Raw genomic sequence first — 21157 nt, 5'->3', positions numbered from 1 at the left:
TCGCACCTAATTGACACCCACCTTGCACACTTAAGCATACAACAATACCTAGCAACCCCTCCTACTCTTAATAAGAGCAAGGATTAATAAAGATGTACTCAAAGAAAAGCAAGTGGAACGGAGCCAGGTTAATGAAAGCACGGGCCATTCCAAAAGAAAAGCCTTAAGTATTTACTTTCATCAGGTTATTTCCCTGCACAGAAAATACAAGTTTTTATAAAAATTATGTTCACTGAGACAAAGCAAAGGAATGGCCTTACAGCTAGAAAATTGCAATGGGTTGAAAAGGAGACCTGCATACCTTTATGGACAAAGCACCTGACAGTTGATCTTGGCATATGTTGAGAGACTATTATTTCCAAAGACATCTCACCTGTTATTTGAATATTCCTTTCCCATTCTGACAATATGGTTACAGGGGTCCAAGCTCATAGCTGATAGCTCATGAGCTACCTATCAGTGGCCTCACACCGAAAGCTGATCCATTATCACTCATATCATTGTAGGCATAGCCTACACAAGAGTTGCATCTGTGAAATTACCTTCAAACTCACCTTTGATAAGTACAGAGGCCAGCTCTTTCCCTTCAACTGCCTTACAACTACTTTGGTAACTATTTGTCAAGGAAAAATATTTAGATCAACGTGAAATGTGAAGGTGGTTGTCAAAGAACAAAGCAGAATATAGACCAGTTACAGATAAAGGTGGGAAAACGGCAGGTGGAGCTTCATTCAGGCAAATGCAAGGTCTCATATAAAAGTACAGTTAACAGCTGAACCCTTTAACAAGATTAATGTCCAAAAGGATCTTGGGTTCCAGGTCCATAGCTCCCTCAAGTGGTGTACGACATGCTTCACTGATCAGGGCATTAACTATAAGAGTCAGGAAGTCATGTTCTATATAACTTCATGCAACTTCAGTTAGGCCAGACTTGAAATATGGTGTACAATTTTAGTTATTCCATTATAGAAAGGATGTGGAAACTTAGTAAAGGATACAGAAGAGCTTTACCTGGATGCCACATGGATTAGAGGATATGAGCTCAAGAAAACACTGGTAAAAAAAACAGTGACATTTTGCGGGCAGCTGACCAAACTTGTAAATATACTTCTTCTGAACTACTGCATCCTCAATCAGTTTGGATTGGCAACACCTCCTCCACAATCACCATCAGTACAGGTGCACCACAAGACTGTGAGCTCAGCTTCTTGCTCTACTTGCTTTATACTTCTGACTGTGAGGCTAAGCACTGCTACAATGCCATATTTAAGTTTTCTGATGACACCACCATCATTGGCTGAATCAAAGGTGTGACAAAATTAGCATATTGGAGGGAGACTGAAAATCTGGCTGAGTGATGTCACAACAACCACCTCTCACTCAATGTCAGCAAGACCAAGGAGCCAATTAATGATTACAGGAGGAGGCAACTTACAGTCCTTTGACAAACTTCTATAGATGTGAGGTGGAAAGCATTACATTGACTGGCTGCATCAAGGCCTGGTATGGAATCAGCAACGCCTTTCAATGGAAGAGCCTACAAAAAGTAGTGAATAACCCAGTCCACCACGGGTAAAGCCCTTCCCACCATTGAGCACATCCACATGGAGCAGCATTAAACGTCAAGGACCTCCACCATCCAGGCCATCTATGCTTTCTTCTACCTGCTGCATTCAGGAAGGAGACGTAGGAGCCTCAGGACTCACACCATCAAGTTCAGGAACAGTTATTACCTCTCAGTCATCAGGCTCTTGAACATAAAGGATAACTTCACTCTCCCCCAAAACTGAACTAATATCACAACCTATGGACACACTTTCAAGGACTCTTCATCTCATGTTCTTGATATTTATTGCTTATTTACTATGAATGCCCACAAGGAAATGAATCTCAGGCTTGTATATGTACTTTGATAATTAATTTACTTAGAACTACAAGAAGCAGTTGGACAAACTTGGGTTGTTAACTCTGGAGCTGAGGCTGATGGGAGACTATGAGAGGCATAGGTTGGGTAGACAATCAGAATTTTGTTTCTTTTACTAGATGACGTACATTTAAGGTGAGAGATGGAAAGTTTATTAGTGATGTACAGAGCAAGTTGTATTTTCTTTAAACAAAATGGTACCTGCTTGGAATGAGCCACCATGGATAGTGGTGAAAGCAGATACAAAACAGCATTTAAGTGAGTTTTAGATACGTGAATATGAATGCATCAGTTGCAGTCAAAAGACATTTGATTTAATTTGGCATCATGTTCAACACGGATATCGTGAGCTGAAGATGTTTATTTTTCTGTTCTGTCATGTTGTATGTAAAATGCTGATGTGGCCAAAATTTCATTATTTTAGAGCTAAGTTTCTACATGAATCTTATTTAACTGAACTTCTAAATGATCTCACGCAATTCCTAAGGTAAAGTCTAACACTATTTCAGAGATCAGCATTTGCCAAGTATGCCTCAGCATAACATAACTATTCAGAATAAACTGCTTCTTAGCTTGTGTATTTAATCTTGGAACAGATTTGTTAGATAAATGCAGAGCTCTTCAAATATTTCATCTGATCAACAGCTGAAAGGTTGGTGAATGGAAGGAGCTTGTCATAAGGGGATTGGCCCTGTCTAGAGATTAATTATAAAATTACAGAAGCAACAGGTGAATGCAGCTAGAGTGATGTAAATGAAACCTGACATTTTAAGCAGCCTTTACATAACAGGCCATAGTGTAGACAGACTGAAGCAAATACTGCACCAGATGTTGTTTGTTTGATTTCATGCTGTATGCCTCAAACACAATTCAAGTGCACTGGAAAGATAAAGCACAGATCATTCTTAAAATGTTATTCAAGTGGGATGTGGGATGTGGGATTATTGTCAAGGTCAGCATTTACTGTCTACCCCTACATACATTTGAGAATGAAGGTTTCTTGAACTACTGCAGCCCTTCTGTTGGTGATAATTCAGTGATGCCACCCTCCCTGACACAGTAAACTTTTCGCTTTGAGGTATGCAACACAACACTGGCCACGAAAGCTACCCACCCTCCAGGTGAGCAACCACTGTATGCAACAGCAGCAGACGCGAGGAGAGCACTGCAGAGAGTCAACCCTGTAAGGTGGCCAGGCCTGACAACATCCCAGGCCAAGTACTCAGCGAGTGACGCTCACTGGCGTCTTCACGGACATCTTCAACATTTCATTCACCCAGGTTGCTGTCACTAAGTGCTTCAAATTAGCCTCCATCATCAAGGTACCAATGAACGTCGCACCACCAGAATTAAATGACTATTCCTCTGTAGCACTGATGCCAATCATCAGGCAGTACTTTGAATGGTTGGTAATGACACATATTAAGAACTCAATTCCTACCACACTGAACACTCACCAATAGGCTTACCAACAGAATCTCTCTACAACAAATGTCATAGCAGCTGTCATGCACTCAGCCCTGACACACCTAGAAAACAAGGGCACTATGTCAGAATGTTGTTTCTGGATTTCAGTTTGGCATTCAACATCATTGTCCCGCAGACCTGGAACAATGGTTAGAACAAACTCCTGTTCCTTTGTTGAAATACACCACTGTGCAATTGGATGTTGGACTTCCCACAGACCTCAGCATAGTCAGTATGCACAACTGCTCCTCACTCACCATCATCCTTGATGCAGGTGCTCCACAGATTTGTATGCTGAACCCATTGCTATACATTCTGTTCACACATGACTGCATGGCCAAATAGCTGAGTAATCATATTGTCAAGTTCGCAGATGACATGACAGTAGTGGTTGTCCTACAGACACAACATGGGAAAGCTCAAGGCCTGGTGACAAGCAAAAGGACCATAAGGCATAGGAGCAGAATTAGGTTATATGGCCATTGGGTCTGCTCTGCCATTTCATGATGGCTGATCCATTTTCCCTCTCAGACCCAATCTCCTGCCTTATTAACTACAAACTTTGCAACAAAGTCATCAAATCTATCATCCAAGTCATTGACATATAACGTAAAAAGTATTCCCAACATAGACCCCAGTGGAACACCACTAGTCACCAGCAGCCAACCAGAAAAGGCTCCCTTTCTTGCCTCTCATTGCCTCCTGCCAATCAGCTACTACCTTATCCATGCTAGCATCTTTCTTGTAATACCATGGGCTTATAGTTTGTTAAGCATCCTCATGTGTGGCACCTTGTCAAACGCCTTCTGAAAAATCCAATTACACAACATTCACCAATTCTCCTTTATCTATCCTGCTTGTTACTTCTTCAAAGAATTCCAACAGATTTGTCAGGCAGGATAAAATACACCATATTTTATCATGTGCCTACAAGTACCCCAAAACCACATCCTTAATAGTCAACTCCAGCATCTTCCTAACCACTGAGGTCAGACTAACCAACCTATAATAATTTGCTATCTTTTGCCTCTCTCCCTTCCTGAAGAGTGGAGTGACATTTGCAATTTTCCAGTTTTTCAGAACCATTCCAGAATCTAGTGATTCTTGAAAGATCATTCATTACTAATACCTTCACATTCTCTTCAACCACTTCTTTCAGAAGACTAGATGAACACCATCTGGTCCAGGTGATCAATCTACCTTCAGACCTTTTAGTTTCCCAAGAAACATCTCCCAGGTAATAGCAATTTCACACACTTCTGACTCCTGCCATTCTCATACTGCTGGCATCTTCCACAGTGAAGACTGATGCAAAATACTTATTGTTTGTCCGCCATTTCCTTGCCCCCCATTACTGCCTCTCCAGCATCATTTTCCAGTGGTCCGATATCCGCTCTCACTTCTCTTTTACACTTCACGTATCTGAAAAAAAAAATTTTGGTATCCTCCTTAATATTATTAGGTAGCTTACTTTTGTATTCCATTTTTCCTTCTTAATGACTCTTTTAGTTGCCATCTGGTGGTTTTAAAAAGTTTTCAAATCTTCTAAATTCCCACTGTTTTTCTCTATTATATGCTCCCTCTTTGGCTTTTATGTTTGCTTTGACTTATTATTAGCTATGGTTGTGTCATCTTGCCTTTAGAATACTTCTTCCTCTTTGGGAAGTATATATCCTGTGTCTTCTGAATTGCTTCCAGAAAATCCAGCCATTGCTGCTCTGCCATTATCCCTGGCAGTGTTCTTTTCCAGTCAATTCTGGCCAACCTCTCTCTTTCATGCCTATGTAATTCCTTTAACTTCACTCTAATACAGTTACATCTGACTTTAGCTTCTTCTCAAATTCGATCGTATTATGATCACTTGTCTCCAAGTGTTCTTTTATCATAAACTCTCCAATCAATTCTGGTTCATTCACAACACTCAATCCAGAATATCCGATAAAAAGCCATTTTTAGGCATCATAGAAACTCCCCCTCTTGAGATTCAGCACCAACTTGATTTTCCTAATCTACCTGCATATTGAAATCCTCTAATCCTATTGTGCATTGTTCTTTTGGCATGCATTTTCTATCTCCCATTGTAACTTGTAGACCACATCCTTATTACTGTTTGGGGCCTGTATACAACTCCCATCAGGGTCAACTGTACTCTTTTCCATAGATGCTGCCTGGCCTGCTGAGTTCCTCCAGCATATTGTGTGTGTTGCTGGGATTTCCAGCATCTGCAGATTTTCCCGTTTCCCATGAGGGTCTTTTTACCTTTGCAGTTCCCAAACTCCAGCGTGAATCAATACCTTCCGACCCTATGTCATCTCTTTCTAATGATTTAATTTCATTTTTTACCAACAGAGCCATGCCTCCCCTTCTGCCTAACCTGCCTGTCCTTTTGATACAATGTGTATCCTTGGACGTTAAGCTTCCCAGTTATAATCTTCTTTCAGCCATGATTCAGTGATGCCCACAATATCATACATGCCAATCTGAGACTGTGCTACAAGTTCATCTACCTTATTCCATATACTGTGCACATTCAAATATAACATCTACAGTCCTGTATTCACCCTTTTCAATTTTGTCCAATTTTCATGTTGCAACTCATCCTGTTGACTGCAATTTTGCCTTATCATCTACCTCATCCTCAGCATTATCATTCCTGATCCCATCCCCCTGCCAAATTAGGTTAAACCCTCCCAAATAACTCTAGCAATGCTGCCCACAAAGATATTGGTCCCCCTTGTGTACAGGTGTAAACTGTCTCCTTTGTACAACTCATACCTTCTGGAGATCCCAATAATCCATAAATCCAAACACCTGCCCCCTGCACCAGTTCCTCAGCCACACATTCAACTGCCAAATCATCCTATTCTTACCCTCAATATTGTGTGGCACAGGTAGCAATTCAGAGATACTGCTTTTCAGCTTTCTACCTAGCTCTCCTACATCTCTCTTCATGATCTCCTCACCTTATCTACCTATGTCATTAGTGCCAAGACTTCTGGCTGCTCACCCTCACTCTTGAGAATACTATGGACTCGACCTGAGACATCCCTGGCACCTGAGAGGCAACATTAAATCCAAGTGTCTCTATTACACCCTCAGGATCTCATCTCTATTTCTCTACGGAATCTCCATTCACTACTGCAGTCCTCTTCACCTCTCTGTTCTTCTGAGCCACAGTACCAGAGACCACCCGGTCACTGCAGCTTCTGCCCCCCCACCCCCGAAGGTGATTTAAAATGGTATACTTACAGCCATAGGTGTATTCTTCCTCAACGTCATCAAGACAAAGGAGATGGTCATCGACTTCAGAAGAACTTGCATTACCACCACTCTTTAGATTAGCAGTACAGCAGTGGAAACTGTGAGAAGTTTCAAACTGCTGGGAGTGCACATCTTGCACAAATTCTCATGGTCCCAGAACACATTCTGCACAATCATGGAAGTCCACCACTGCCTCTACTTTCTGAGGAGGCTGAAGAGAGCTGGACTACGCACATTTATACTCAATGTCATTTCACAGGTGCACAGTAGAGAGCATCTGAACAAGCCGTATCACTGCACTACGGCAGACAGGAAAGCTCTAAAACAGGTAGTCAACACTGCCCAACACATCACCGGCACCAGGACACATAGACAGAAAGGTGCAGAAAAAGAGCCAGTAACATCATGAAGAATTCCACCACCTCTGCTCATGGACTGTGTCCATCAGAGAGGAGTCTACATAACAACCCTGCCAGGACCACCAGACTCAAAGACAAATACTTTTCACAAGCAGTAAGGCTGATCAATACCTCCACTCACTAATCCACCCCGCCACACCCCAATCACCACTACTTTATCATTTCCTGTCAGTCTCCTTATGTATATTCAACACCTGAGTCTAGCAACATTTTATGGACATATAATTAATCTAAGTATATAATCTATCTTATGCATTTATATTTATTGTTTTTTTTGTTATAATTGAGTTCCTTATTGAGGTTTTTTTGTGATACATCAGATCCGGAGTAACAATTAGTTTGTTCTCCTTTACACTTGTGTTCTGGAAATGACATTAAACAATTTTGAATCCTTTAGTGTACAACCTGGAGAGGAACCTGCAGGTAGTCATGGTTTTCATTTGCCTATCAAGGGTTTAAATCATAGGTGTCAAACACAAGGCCCGCGGGCCATATCCGGCCCGGCGTACAATTATATCCGGCCCGCGAGATCATTTTAGATAGATCTATTATTTTAATTATTAATGGCCTGGCGATATGAAGCGCTGATAACACACAAACTACAGATCCCATAATGCAGCGCAACAGCTGCCGATAGGCTACCCGGGAACATTCCCGCGTCAAGCGTCTGTTGCTGTATACAATGCTATTCTGAAGTCAAAGCTAACCCCTAACAATGGCGAAGAGAAAAGTTGATTCTGAAAAACAGTCTTTCAAAACCGATGGGTTGCTGAGTATAGTTTGTGAGATAGCCACTGATTTAAGAACACAGTTGATTGAAAGAAGCAACCCATTTATTGCATACTCGCTTGCTGTGGATGAAAGTGCTGATATGACGGACACTGCACAGCTGGCTATCTTCATCCGAGGAGTGGACTCCAATTTGTGCGTTACAGCGGAAATATTGAACATTAAATCGATGCACGGGACAACGACAGGAAAAGACATTTTTGAAAATGTATGTCAAAGTGTAACCGACATGAAATTGCCCTGGGACAAACTTATTGGACTTACAACAGATGGAGCACCGGCGATGTGCGGTGAAAAAAGTGGACTAGTGGGAAGGATGCGGGTAAAGATGCAGGAGGAGAACTGTACTGGTGAGTTCACTGCATCATACACCAAGAAACGCTGTGTGGTAAAGTCCTAAAGATGGAACATGTAATGAGCACTGTAATACAAGCCGTAAACTTTATCCGAGCTAAAGGTTTAAATCACCGGCAATTTCAGTCTTTTATGCGGGAAATAGATTCAGAGTTTGCCGACATTCCTTATCATACACAGGTGCGTTGGCTGAGTCGGGGAAAAGTTCTCAATAGAGTTTTTAAGCTCAACAAGGAAATCTGTCAGTTCATGGACAGTAAAGGAAAAGACTCCACAGTTTTGCGGGATGAAAAGTGGAAATGTGAGTTGGCGTTTCTGGCTGACATAACAACACATCTCAGCGTCTTAAACCTTCAGCTCCAGGGACGTGACCGCATGATCACTGACATGTATGATGCAGTGAAGGCATTTCAAGTGAAGCTGCTCTTATGGGAGACACAAATGCACCAGTGCAACTTGCCTCATTTTCCCTGTTGCCAAGTAATGTTGAACCAGGTCGGCACAATGATGTTCCCAAATGCGCACTTTGCTGATAAACTGAGCGCACTTCGCACTGAGTTCGCACGGCGCTTTGGTGACTTTGAAGCACAAAAAATTAATTTCGAGCTGCTTCGCAACCCATTTGCCGTCGACGTGGAAACTGCACCTGTACAGATTCAGATGGAGCTGATAGAGCTGCAGTGTAATGGGGCAAAGTACGACACTGCAGGGCCCGTACAGTGTATTCGCTCCATTACTGAAGCAATGCCTCAGCTCCATCTACATGCGGCTCGAACCTTGTGCATGTTTGGTAGCACATATCTGTGTGAGAAGCTCTTCTCAGTGATGAAGATTAACAAAACATCACACAGGAGTCGGCTCACTGATGAACACCTGCAGTCCATCCTGAGAATCTCCACAACACAGAACCTTACACCAAACCTAAACAAACTTATTGCCAAGAGATGCCAAGCATCCAGCTCTGACAAAACGGCATAAGAGCAAAGAAAACTGAGTGTTTTGATTTGTTGTTGTTTTAACTTTTGCTGAAAAGCACAAATTTTATTTATATTTTCAGGGTTTTTTGCAGCATGCTCATATTTCTAACTTGTATAATACTGACAGGAGATATTTTTATGGAGAGCAAAATATTTAAGTTATTTAAAGTTTTAGTTTATTTTTTCTGGAATAATATTCCTGTCTGTTTTTATTCATATTTATGTTCAAAAAATGTTTAGTTTTAGTGTGTTCAATAAATGTTTATCCTGTTCGCCCGCGACCTAAAGTGTGCTTTGAGTTTTGGCCCCATGTGCAATTGAGTTCAACACCTCTGGTTTAAATAGATTGGAGTATCCTGATTAGGAAAATCTACAACGATAATTTAAATTTACTTTTGGCATTTTAGAACATAGAATAGTACAGCACATTACAGGCCCTTTGGCCCACAATATTGTGCTGACCTTCAAACCCTGCCTCACATATAACCCCCCACATTAAATTCCTTCATATACCTGTCTAGTAGTCTCTTAAACTTCACTGGTGTATCTGCGTCCACCACTGACTCAGGCAGTGCATTCCACGCACCAACCACTCTCTGGGTGAAAAACCTTCCTCTAATATCCCCCTTGAACTTCCCTCCCCTTACCTTAAAGCCATGTCCTCTAGTACTGAGCAGTGGTGCCCTGGGGAAGAGGCACTGGCTGTCCACTCTGTCTATTCCTCGTAATATCTTGTACACCTCTATCACGTCTCCTCTCATCCTCCTTCTCTCCAAAGAGAAAAGCCCTAGCTCCCTTAATCTCTGATCATAATCCATACTCTCTAAACCAGGCAGCATCCTGGTAAATCTCCTCTGTACCCTTTCCAATGCTTCCACATCCTTCCTATACTGAGGCGACCAGAACTGGACACAGTACTCCAAGTGTGGCCTAACTAGAGTTTTATACAGCTGCATCATTACATCGCGTCTCTTAAACTCTATCCCTCGACTTATGAAAGCTAACACACCATAAGCTTTCTTAACTACCCTATCTACCAGTGAGGCAACTTTCACGGATCTGTGGACATGTACTCCCAGATCCCTCTGCTCCTCCACACTGCCAAGTATCCTGCCATTTACTTTGTACTCTGCCTTGGAGTTTGTCCTTCCAAAATGTACCAGCTCACACTTCTCCAGGTTGAACTCCATCTGCCACTTCTCAGCCCACTTCTGCATCCTATCAATGTCTCTCTGCAATCTTCAACAATCCTCTACACTACCTACACCACCACCAACCTTTGTGTTGTCTGCAAACCTGCCAACCCATCCTTCTACCCCCACATCCAGGTCGTTAATAAAAATCACAAAAAGTAGAGGTCCCAGAACAGATCCTTGTGGGACACCACTAGTCAACAACCCTCCAATCTGAATGTACTCCCTCCACCATGACCCTCTGCCTTCTGCAGGCAAGCCAATTCTGAATCCACCTGGCCAAACTTCCCTGGATCCCATGCCTTCTGACTTTCTGAATAAGCCTACCGTGTGGAACCTTGTCAAATGCCTTACTAAAATCCACGTAGATCACATCCACTGCACTACCCTCATTTATATGCCTGGTCACCTCCTCAAAGAACTCTCAGGTTTGTTAGGCATGATCTGCCCTTCACAAAGCCATGCTGACTGTCCCTGATCAGAGCATGATTCTCTAAATGCCCATAAATCCTATCTCTAAGAATCTTTTCCAACAGCTTTCCCACCACGGATGCAAGGCTCTCTAGTCTATAATTACCCGGACTATCCCTACTACCTTTTTTGAACAAGGGGACAACATTTGCCTCCCTCCAATCTGCCGGTACCATTTCCGTGGACAATGAGGACATAAAGATCCTAGCCAGAGGTTCAGCAATCTCTTCCCTTGCCTCGTGGAGCAGCCTGGGGAATATTCCTTTAGGCCCCGGGGACTTATCTGTCCTAATGTATTTTAACAACTCCAACACCTCCTCTCCCTTAATATCAACATGCTCCAGAACATCAACTTCACTCATATTGTCCTCACCGTCATCAAGTTTCCTCTCAGTGGTGAATACCGAACAGAAGTATTCACTGAGGACTTCGCTCACTTCCACAGCCTCCAGGCACATCTTCCCACTTTTATCTCTAATCGGTCGTACCTTCACTCCTGTCATTCTTTTGTTCTTCACATAATTGAAGAATGCCTTGGGGTTTTCCTTTACCCTACTCACCAAGGTCTTCTCATGCCCCCTTCTTAAGCTCCTTTCTTGCTACCCTATAATTCCTCAATAGACCCATCTGATCCTTGCTTCCTAAATCTGATGTATGCTGCCTTCTTCCACCTGACTAGATTTTCCACTTCACTTTTCACCCATGGTTCCTTCACCCTACCATTCTTTATCTTCCTCACCGGGACAAATTTATCCCTAACATCCTGCAAGAGATCCTTAAACATCGACCACATGTCCATAGTACATTTCCCTGCAAAAACATCATCCCAATTCACACCCGCAAGTTCTAGCCTTACAGCCTCATAATTTGCCCTTCCCCAATAAAAAATTTTCCTGTCCTCTCTGATTCTATCCTTTTCCATGATAATGCTAAAGGTCAGAGAGTGGTGATCACTGTCCCCCAGATGCTCACCCACTGACAGATCTCTGACCTGACCCGGTTCGTTACCTAATACTAGATCTAGTATGGCATTCCCCCTAGTCGGCCTGTCAACATACTGTGACAGGAATCCATCTTGGACACACTTAACAAACTCTGCCCCATCTAAACCCTTGGAACTAATCAAGTGCCAATCAATATTAGGGAAGTTAAAGTCACCCATGATAACAACCCTGTTATTTTTGCACTTTTCCAAAATCTGCCAAAATTTTAATAAAACCTTTCCAAAATTTTAATACTGGTTTCCTTATCCGAAGTACATTTCTACCTCTAAGTTTAATTAAAGTTGTTGCAAAAAAGAATATTCAAATACTTTGCAAACATTTTAATGATTATTTGAGCATACACCTTTGAAAATAGTTTGTATAACTTGAAACTGCAACTTGAGTTAAATAAATGTTTATAATATACAAAGAAATACAGAGAAAAGCTTAGCTTGCTTCAAATTGTGCCTTGCACCTAGAACCAGTGTTTCTAGCTTTACTGTAAAATTGCACAAATGCATTCAAGGATTTGATCTTCAGAGCAGGGCATTCAAGAATGAAAACATACACCAAAAAAAATGGGGTGGGGAATGAAGCTTATTCATGATTGTTTTACAAAACTGAGAGCAAGTAAAACTTTAATACTCCAATAAACAGTGCAGGCACTAGTAAACAGAAAATATTTTGGGGGAAGTGCCCATTCACTCTCTACATTACAATTCTACTCAAGCAGTTTCTTGACCAATAGCATTAGGCCAGCAAAAGAGATCAAAATGTGGCATTCTTAGTGAACCCAGGTACCAATTGCTGTGAGTATTAAAACAAAATATGACACAGTGCATTGTCAAAAAATTAAACACTGAAAATGTGACCAAAAAACTGCCCTTGGGAACATAGAGAAACTGTTCCACTTTCAGCCTCTTAAGCCCTTGAAGCAGCACACAGTGCTCTGTGCCATTTTTATTTGCTGGCTGTGTAATTATTAACAGGAGAATTTTGTTCCTGCCAAAACATTAGCAGCTAACAGTTACTCATTATGTTTTTTTAAACTCTAAAGCCTCAAAAAGGCATGCTGTATCAGAGCACAGCCGGAGGTCAACATCTTTTTCCACACAAACACAAGAGGCTTTTATTTAAGTTTCAGTTTAGTGTCTGTTCACTATCCACCAATGATCAGCTCAATTAAGATGAAATCCTTTTTCCATTGTAGCAGCTAGCAAACGTTCTCTCATGATTTCTTCAGAGGAATATTCGGGTAATTTAAGGTAGTGCACGCACGTGTTCACTGATGGATAACTTGCATCTGTTGCATCAACCTGATAGCAAAGAATATGTTAAAATAAATTCTTTCAGTAATTTACTGCATCATTGCTTTTAATAACAGATACATGGCAGGTTTTATGTAGGATACTACAGACCCAAGATCCACTGTTACAAGACAAAACTATTTGATAAACATATATTTAATAATTGCAGACAAATACACATTAAAAGGGACCTTCCTTAAATCTTCCCTTTCCTGAACAGATTCACACTTTGCAGAAAATTTACAAGTTTTTCAACATGATTCACTAAGAACAATTTTAAGACTATGTTACATACCTTGCGTACAATAGTAAGTCGCGGGTGAAGGTTGGCAAGTCCACCTGGTGGGAGTGTGGAACATCCTGTGGTAAACTGCAAAAATGCTTTCCTTTCATCAGATGACATACCACAAAGCACCCTCACAAATCGGATAAATCCCGGACTAAGGGAAAGAAGATGACATAGGTATTGAATAAAGTTGGGATTCATTTTAATCATGTTACTGAATGTTAATGTTTTGTAGAAGTCCATGTTTAAAAGGTTTAAGGTGACTGAACCTTTTAAAAAAAAGGGGAAGTTGTTGACCAAATGAATGATGAAACACTGTAAAACAAGGTCTAGAATTAGTATGTGTTATAATGATAAATATATTGGTCATGTTACTGAGAACGGTAGACAATGTGCATCAGTGGTACCCAGAACATTCATAGAATGCTCAGAGAAGGAACTATTTCTGGATATCAAGCACCTGTGAGCAGCAGCAATAGAAATCGTCAGATGTAATGCTGTCCCATTCTTCACCAGATTTGTTACACTTTAAAGGTGGTTATTTTTATTGCACACAATAAAAACGTGGTCTCACTAATGTGCTGCTTTATAGCTTATCATTTCATCTTACACCATCACGTCCACCTGATTTGCCTCCCTGGTAAATACTAAGAACATAGTCAATGAACAATCTACAAAAAGCATGATGTGTTTGAATTTGCATATCAGCTTGCATTGTTTAATCAATGACTGCCATTTCTTGCAATTCCATAACATGCATAGTATTTCTCAGCATCTATACAGCTAATAGAGAGCTCAGACCGCCAAATGAAACCACCCAGCTACAGTAACATTGACAGCTTTTATTAAGGGAACTGACTTAAAAATGTGAATAGAATTTTCCCTTCCTTTCCACTTGTTCACTTCAACTACTCCATGTGATAGAAAAACCTTTCCAAATTTATATTTGATTTCTTAAGCAATCTCAGATCGATAGACTTTGGTTTTTCCTCTTCCTCACAAGTAGAAATTTAAACGTTAACAAAAAACATAAATTCGAAAGAGAACCACTCCTCCCCACTTATAATCTCACAGTAGCAACATCATCCTCGCAAATTATTTTTGCAGTTTTCCTTGGGCTTAACTACAACCAGAACTGCACACAGCAATAATAATGTGGTCTCGACAATGTGCTGTTTTCTAACTTAGCATTTCATCTTACACCATCACGTCCACCTGATTTACCTCCCTGATAAATACTAAGAACACAATCAATGAACAATCTACAACACTGAAATCTGAAGTACAAACAAAAAGTAAGCAGAGCAACTAGCAAATATGCAGTGTGCAAATTTATATGGCCAGTATTTAAGGAATGATTTTGTGCAACAGAATTTAGAAATTACAGTACAAGAGAACTGATGCTTTGATCAAGCAAAAAGCAAATTTTTGGGACCTAGTCAGAAGATATGTGGCTATTGGACAACATCTACTGCATCCAAAACTATAGAAACCCGAGCCAAGAATGATAGTGTATATAAACGAGGATAGTAAAAGCTTCTTTAGTTATGTAAATAGCAAAAAAATAGTTAAGACCAAAATTGGACCATTGAAGACAGAAAAGGGTGAATTTATTATGGGAAACAAGGAAATGGCAGATGAGTTGAACAAGTACTTCGGATCTGTCTTCACTAGGGAAGACACAAACAATCTCCCAGATGTAATAGTGGCCAAAGGAACTAGGGTAAAGGATGAACTGAAGGAAACTTATATTAGGCAAGAAACGGTGTTGGATAGACTGTTGAGTCTGAAGGCTGATAAGTCCCCAGGACCTGATGGTCTGCATCCCAGGGTACTTAAAGAGGTGGCTCTAGAAATCGTGGACGCATTGGTAATCATTTTCCAATCTTCTATAGATTCAGGAACAGTTCCTGCTGACTGGAGGGTGGCTAATGCTGTCCCACTTTTCAAGAAAGGAGGGAGAGAGAAAACGGAATTATAGACTGGTTAGCCTGACGTCAGTGGTGGGAAAGATGCTGGAGTCAATTATGAAAGATGAAATTACGACACATTTGGATAGCAGTAGAAGGATCAGTCCGAGTCAGCATGGATTTATGAAGGGAAAATCATGCTTGACTAATCTTCTGGAGTTTTTTGAGGATGTAACTATGAAAATGGACAAGGGAGAGCCAGTGGATGTAGTGTACCTGGACTTCCAGAAAGCTTTTGATAAAGTCCCACATAGGAGATTAGTGGGCAAAATTAGGGCACATGGTATTGGGGGCAGAGTACTGACATGGATTGAAAATTGGCTGGCTGACAGGAAACAAAGAGTAGCGATTAACGGGTCCCTTTTGGAATGGCAGGTACCAGTGGGGTACCACAAGGTTCGGTGCTGGGACTGCAGCTGTTTACAATATACATTAATGATTTAGATGAAGGGATTAAAAGTAACATTAGCAAATTTGCTGATGACACAAAGCTGGGTGGCAGTGTGAAATGTCAGGAAGATGTTATGAGAATGCAGGGTGACTTGGACAGGTTGGGTGAGTGGGCAAATGTATGGCAGATGCAGTTTAATGTGGATAAATGTGAGGTTAGGTGGCAAGAACAGGAAGGCAGATTACTATCTAAATGGAGTCAAGTTAGGAAAAGGGGAAGTACAACGAGATCTAGGTGTTCTTGTACATTAGTCAATGAAAGCAAGCATGCAGGTACAGCAGGCAGTGAAGAAAGCTAATAGCATGCTGGCCTTTATAACAAGAGGAATTGAGTATAGGAGTAAAGAGGTCCTTCTGCAGTTGTACAGGGCCCTGGTGAGACCCCACCTGGAGTATTGTGTGCAGTTTTGGTCTCCAAATTTGAGGAAGGACATTCTTGCTATTGAGAGAGTGCAGCGTAGGTTCACAAGGTTAATTCCTGGAATGGCGGGACTGTCATATGTTGAAAGATTGGAGCGACTGGGCTTGTATACACTGGAATTTAGAAGGATGAGAGGGGATCTGATTGAGATATATAAGATTATTAAGGGATTGGACATGCTGGAGGCAGGAAGCATGTTCCCGCTGATGGGTGAGTCCAGAACTAGAGGCCACAGTTTAAGAATAAGGGGTAGGCCATTTAGAACTGAGATGCAGAAAAACTTTTTCACCCAGAGAGTGGTGGATATGTGGAATGCTCTGCCCCAGAAGGCAGTGGAGGCCAAGTCTTTGGATGCATTCAAGAGAGAGTTAGATAGAGCTCTTATAGATAGCGGGGTCAAGGGATATGGGGAGAGGGCAGGAACGGGGTACTGATTGTGTATGATCAGCCATGATCACAGTGAATGGCGGTGCTGGCTAGAAGGGCCAAATGGCCTACTCCTGCACCTACTGTCTATTGAAGAATATGACATATTTACTGGAAAAGATGGGGCAGTGAGGGAGGTCAGAAAAAATGAAAAATTGAGCACCTCAGGTTTTTCTTTTAAAGTGTTTAGCTTGTTGCAATGAGAAACCAACATTGAAACTCACATTCCACTCTCATTTTGAACTGTATATGGTTGACAATTTACTTAAAGCTAAATCTTTACTTGTCTTGGAATCGACAAATTTCAGTTCATTAACACACTAATAACAATCCAATTTTGGACTGTAATACTTTAAAAAAAAAAATAAATGTCAGCATTTAATAGAATACAGTCATTGGTTTCATTGAAAAAAAGGTTTAGTTTTTTTTAAACATGTGGATCAGGCTATGAGTCAGAGGTCATGAGACAGCTGTAAAGTTATGCAAGCATAGAATCATATCAAGGCTTGCGTGCATTTATCAGTATCTGCAACATATGCACTAAGCATAGATTTGCTGTAAATATCCAAAGGTAGATAACAGAGAAAAATTACTTAGTAATTTTAGTAAATCCGTATATCACTGTATCCTAAAACTTGTTTTAGTTGTTTTCATTGGTAGGAAAATCACTTCTATGAAGTTTTCTCTGATGGTGATGGTGGGGGTCAGGGGAATGCAGTGTGTGGGGTAAACAACAGGGATCATGGTGCTCATTTACTCCTACAATACTCTGACAAGGCTCCTACAAGGTTCACTGAACAAGCTGATCTAGTCTATTTTAACATAGTGCTGCTCAAATATTGGGTACTCGGTCAGGAAAAAAATACAAGTATCTATATCATCTAGCGTTACTCTTTGGAATATGATGGTTGTCTTTTTTTAATTCTTTATCTTCTGTTGCATGTACTAAGTACAAACAAAACATAACAATTCAACAGTAAAATTTAGCATTCCTAAAATCAAAAGGTTCACATTGTTTCTCGGTATTTTCATACAAAACTGCTTATAAATACCTATCACGGGTGTAACCCAATTTGGGTTCAGTATAGTTAATTATGTCCTCTGCAGTCCAAGAAGGTGACTGATTTCCACAAAGGATCATTTGAACTTCTTCATGGCTGAAAGAACTCAGCTTTTCCATAGGAAAGACACGGTTGAACCCATCTGGATTGGAAAAACAATTCTCAATCAAGTTACATATTTTCCATTTGAGTCTTTCAATTTAAATTGCTCATTGAACTTTTTAAAGAGCTTTGCATTGAGTTGACAAGACTGCAATAAATATACTGCAATCACCACTCACTTAAATTAAAATGGCATTCTCAAGTTACTATCCTTCTTTACAAAATACCCTTAACTAGCCTTTTCAGAGAATGCAACTGCTCCCAGAAATGCCCCTTTCCTCATTGAACAATGTAACTAGTCAGTTTCCAGCTTAGATCACATAAGAATCAGGAGCAGAAACTCTAATCAACTTTTCTACACTATTCCCATTCCCTTCACTCTTGTACCATTGACTTAAGGCAAGTAGCTGATCTCCAGCTGAGATCAGATAACAATGCAGATCAACAGAACTTTTTATGACTTCCTGTCATGTTGTGCACGCTCGTTAGTAATATGGAAATCTGCCAGCCAATCAGGGAATTAAGAAAGATGCCATGAACTGCAAATGTTTAGGATTTCAATCAACTTGTATTGCTGTGAAACGTGCTTTCCACACATGTGCAGTCTTCTCACCTTGCCTTTAGGAAATTAGATCTTAAGACACATTTGGAACATTAAACAGAGCAGGTGAAAGATACCCTACTCCACAACAAAAATCAGGCTCACAAAGTTCTACAAGCAGTGTAAGTACCTCTGAAAGCATCCATCTGCTTTTGTATTCCAGTGTGCATACAGAAGTCAAACATCAATTCAACATACTCTTCGGCATTGTCCATTGTTACCATCTAAAACAAAAATACATTTAATGAATTTGAAGTAAAGTAAAAATAGAAACACAAATAGTAATATTTCATCCAGACCACTTTGACAAACAGCAGACCACAAAGTTTTTGAAAATCTTACTACTGACCTCATCATCACCATTAGGCTTTAGGTCAACAGCTGTAAACCCATGTACTTTGGATGAAGGACAAAACTGGAAGTTCAGCCTGCAAGATTTATACAAAATAATAGTTAAGGCAGAAATTGAAAGTGAATATTGTCAAATACCTTGTCCCCAAGAGCTTTAACTGGCAATATTTACAATATGCATAGAATCACCCGTAACTTTGGAATTTTCCTCAAATATTTGCTTTGTGAACACCTTAAGGCTAGTTTCATCTAAGACCCTAAGCAGATGCAGCCACAGACTCGAGCAAATAACAAATATTTTCCAATACAAGTCAACCTTCTGGAGTTCATTTTGGTAGCAACACCAAGACTAAGATATATTTTTGAGATTGTAAGGGACTATAAACCCAAATGATGTCAACTATGATAATCAAAGGAAATACCTTGCCTCCAACCATATTCTACTCCAAACCACATATCCCATTAAGAGTTTTGCATCAGGAAGCTACTTTGCCATCAATTTTTAAAAAATCATACAAGAACACTACTTATGTTAAAATGTTTCAATGAAAGAGATAGATTAAAAAGAAAACTGGAAGTTCCAAGTGAAAAATAAAGAACAAGGTGGTAAGGGGTAGTTGTTTTCGATGCAGATTTGAACTCTATTCAAAGAAAATGGAACATTTCACTTCCAGCTTTCCACAAACTATGTCAAACTAGTAAACAATTAATTGATTTCTGGATAGTGCTGAGACCAGTTACAGGTTAAGTAATATTAATATATTACTATCCTGAGCTACCCCAGGATCTGCTTCCAGCTGCCAAAAAACCTGCAAATGTACTTGTACTAATCACACAGAATGGCTGGGTTGTGCAAGAAACAAATCATGTAATGCTTTCTTTTAAAAAGCAGCACACCATTGTGACAGATTAAACATTCACATTATAGTTTCTTAATTTAAACAGAAGTCAAAAATGGTGACACGTTAACTCAGATGAACTATCCATATGCAACTCCAATATGCCAGTTCTGAACCTCCTGAAACTCATGGAGGTAAAGACTAGTTCATTTATTCATTATGTGTCGTATGACATGGATGATCATGGTCCTTCCATGACCAAATTATTCTTGGTAATTTTTTCGAAAAAAGTGGTTTGCTGTTGTCTTCTTTTGGACAGTCTCTTTACAAGGTGGGCAAACTCAGCGATTATCAATACTCTTCAGAGATTGCCTGCTTGGCATCTGTGGTCACACAGAATAGAATAGAATTTATTTACCGTAGATTCCGGATTATAAGCCGCTACTTTTTTCCCACGCTTTGAACAGCTTTGAACACTGCGGCCTTTACTACGGTGCGGCTAATACATGGTTTTTTTTCATGCCGCCAAAAACATTTTGCCTCGTAACAGTAGACCAATAAAATTGATGAGTAGTTCACAGAGGTCCAATGAAATTGTACGATAAATTAAACGCACTTTCACAATTAAATTATTGTAAATCAGTCATTTGTACTCACCCTCATCAACATGGAAAACACTCGAAGAAAAGCATTGTGCTGCCTTTATGGCAGTTATTTAGTTTATAATATTTTCGCTTAGTAATTCATTTGCTAGTATTTTCTAGTTAAAGTTAGAAGTGTTTTAAGTATATTTGTTTTCTGTACTACATCCCGGGATGCTATGACGTCACATCCGGTTTCGCCGCGTCTTGTGGAGAAAATACCGGTTTGCGATAAACGGAAAGGAGGGGGCGAGCACATTAGACCCGCGCGAGAACGCTGCAAACATATGATGCAGCTTTTAAGTTAAAGGCGATCAATAACTTTTCCTGGTAGGCTGCAGTATATATTTTTTTACCAGTCGTTAGGAGATATTAGAATGTTGTTCGTGCACTGTTCAGTAAAAAAGTATACGCAACGTAATTTGTGTGTTACCGATACGTATGTATATTTAAAAGTAGCCGTGTTACAGGCACGGTTCAAAAAAAAGCATTTGCAATATGTATTTGTTTATGTTACCATACGGATTTAATTAAAAGTTTAAAAATCCTCACGTGTAATATCTTTCTGTATAAATATCTCATATTACAACGTGGGACACCTGCGGCTTAAAATCCGGTGCGGCTTGTACAAGTACAAAATTGATTTTCTTTCTAAAATTAGAGCCTGTGGCTTTTAATCAGGTGCGCTCTGTAGTCCGGAATCTACGGTATGTCTTACATCCATCCCACAATGTGAGGGAGTAAAAATCTTTCATTTATGACTCCGTCGCAATGTACAGGCATGTGAATTGAAAAGTCTAATGGCTCGTAGAAAGAAGCTGTCCTGTAGCCTGTTGGCCCTGGCTTTAATGCTCTGGTACTGTT

The 21157-nt window shown here is 40.3% G+C and overlaps 1 protein-coding gene across 5 annotated transcripts in view; it reads right to left on the bottom strand.

The window, feature by feature from the left end:
* Positions 1-12164: 12164 nt before the first annotated feature.
* Positions 12165-21157, bottom strand: part of hectd1 (HECT domain containing 1) — a 92715-nt gene continuing 83722 nt past the window's right edge. For all 5 annotated transcript variants that reach the window (XM_073040063.1, XM_073040066.1, XM_073040065.1 and 2 more), the window contains 5 exons: positions 18812-18890; positions 18593-18686; positions 17751-17901; positions 13441-13585; positions 12165-13154 (listed from right to left, as the gene is read on the bottom strand). In XM_073040063.1, coding sequence (XP_072896164.1) covers positions 13017-13154; positions 13441-13585; positions 17751-17901; positions 18593-18686; positions 18812-18890 — 607 coding nt within the window. In that variant the 3' untranslated portion in view covers positions 12165-13016. The remainder of the gene's footprint in view (positions 13155-13440; positions 13586-17750; positions 17902-18592; positions 18687-18811; positions 18891-21157) is intronic.

Source organism: Hemitrygon akajei, chromosome 3, assembly GCF_048418815.1.
Source record: "Hemitrygon akajei chromosome 3, sHemAka1.3, whole genome shotgun sequence".
Taxonomy (NCBI): domain Eukaryota; kingdom Metazoa; phylum Chordata; class Chondrichthyes; order Myliobatiformes; family Dasyatidae; genus Hemitrygon; species Hemitrygon akajei.
This window is presented reverse-complemented; position numbering and strand designations above follow the sequence as displayed.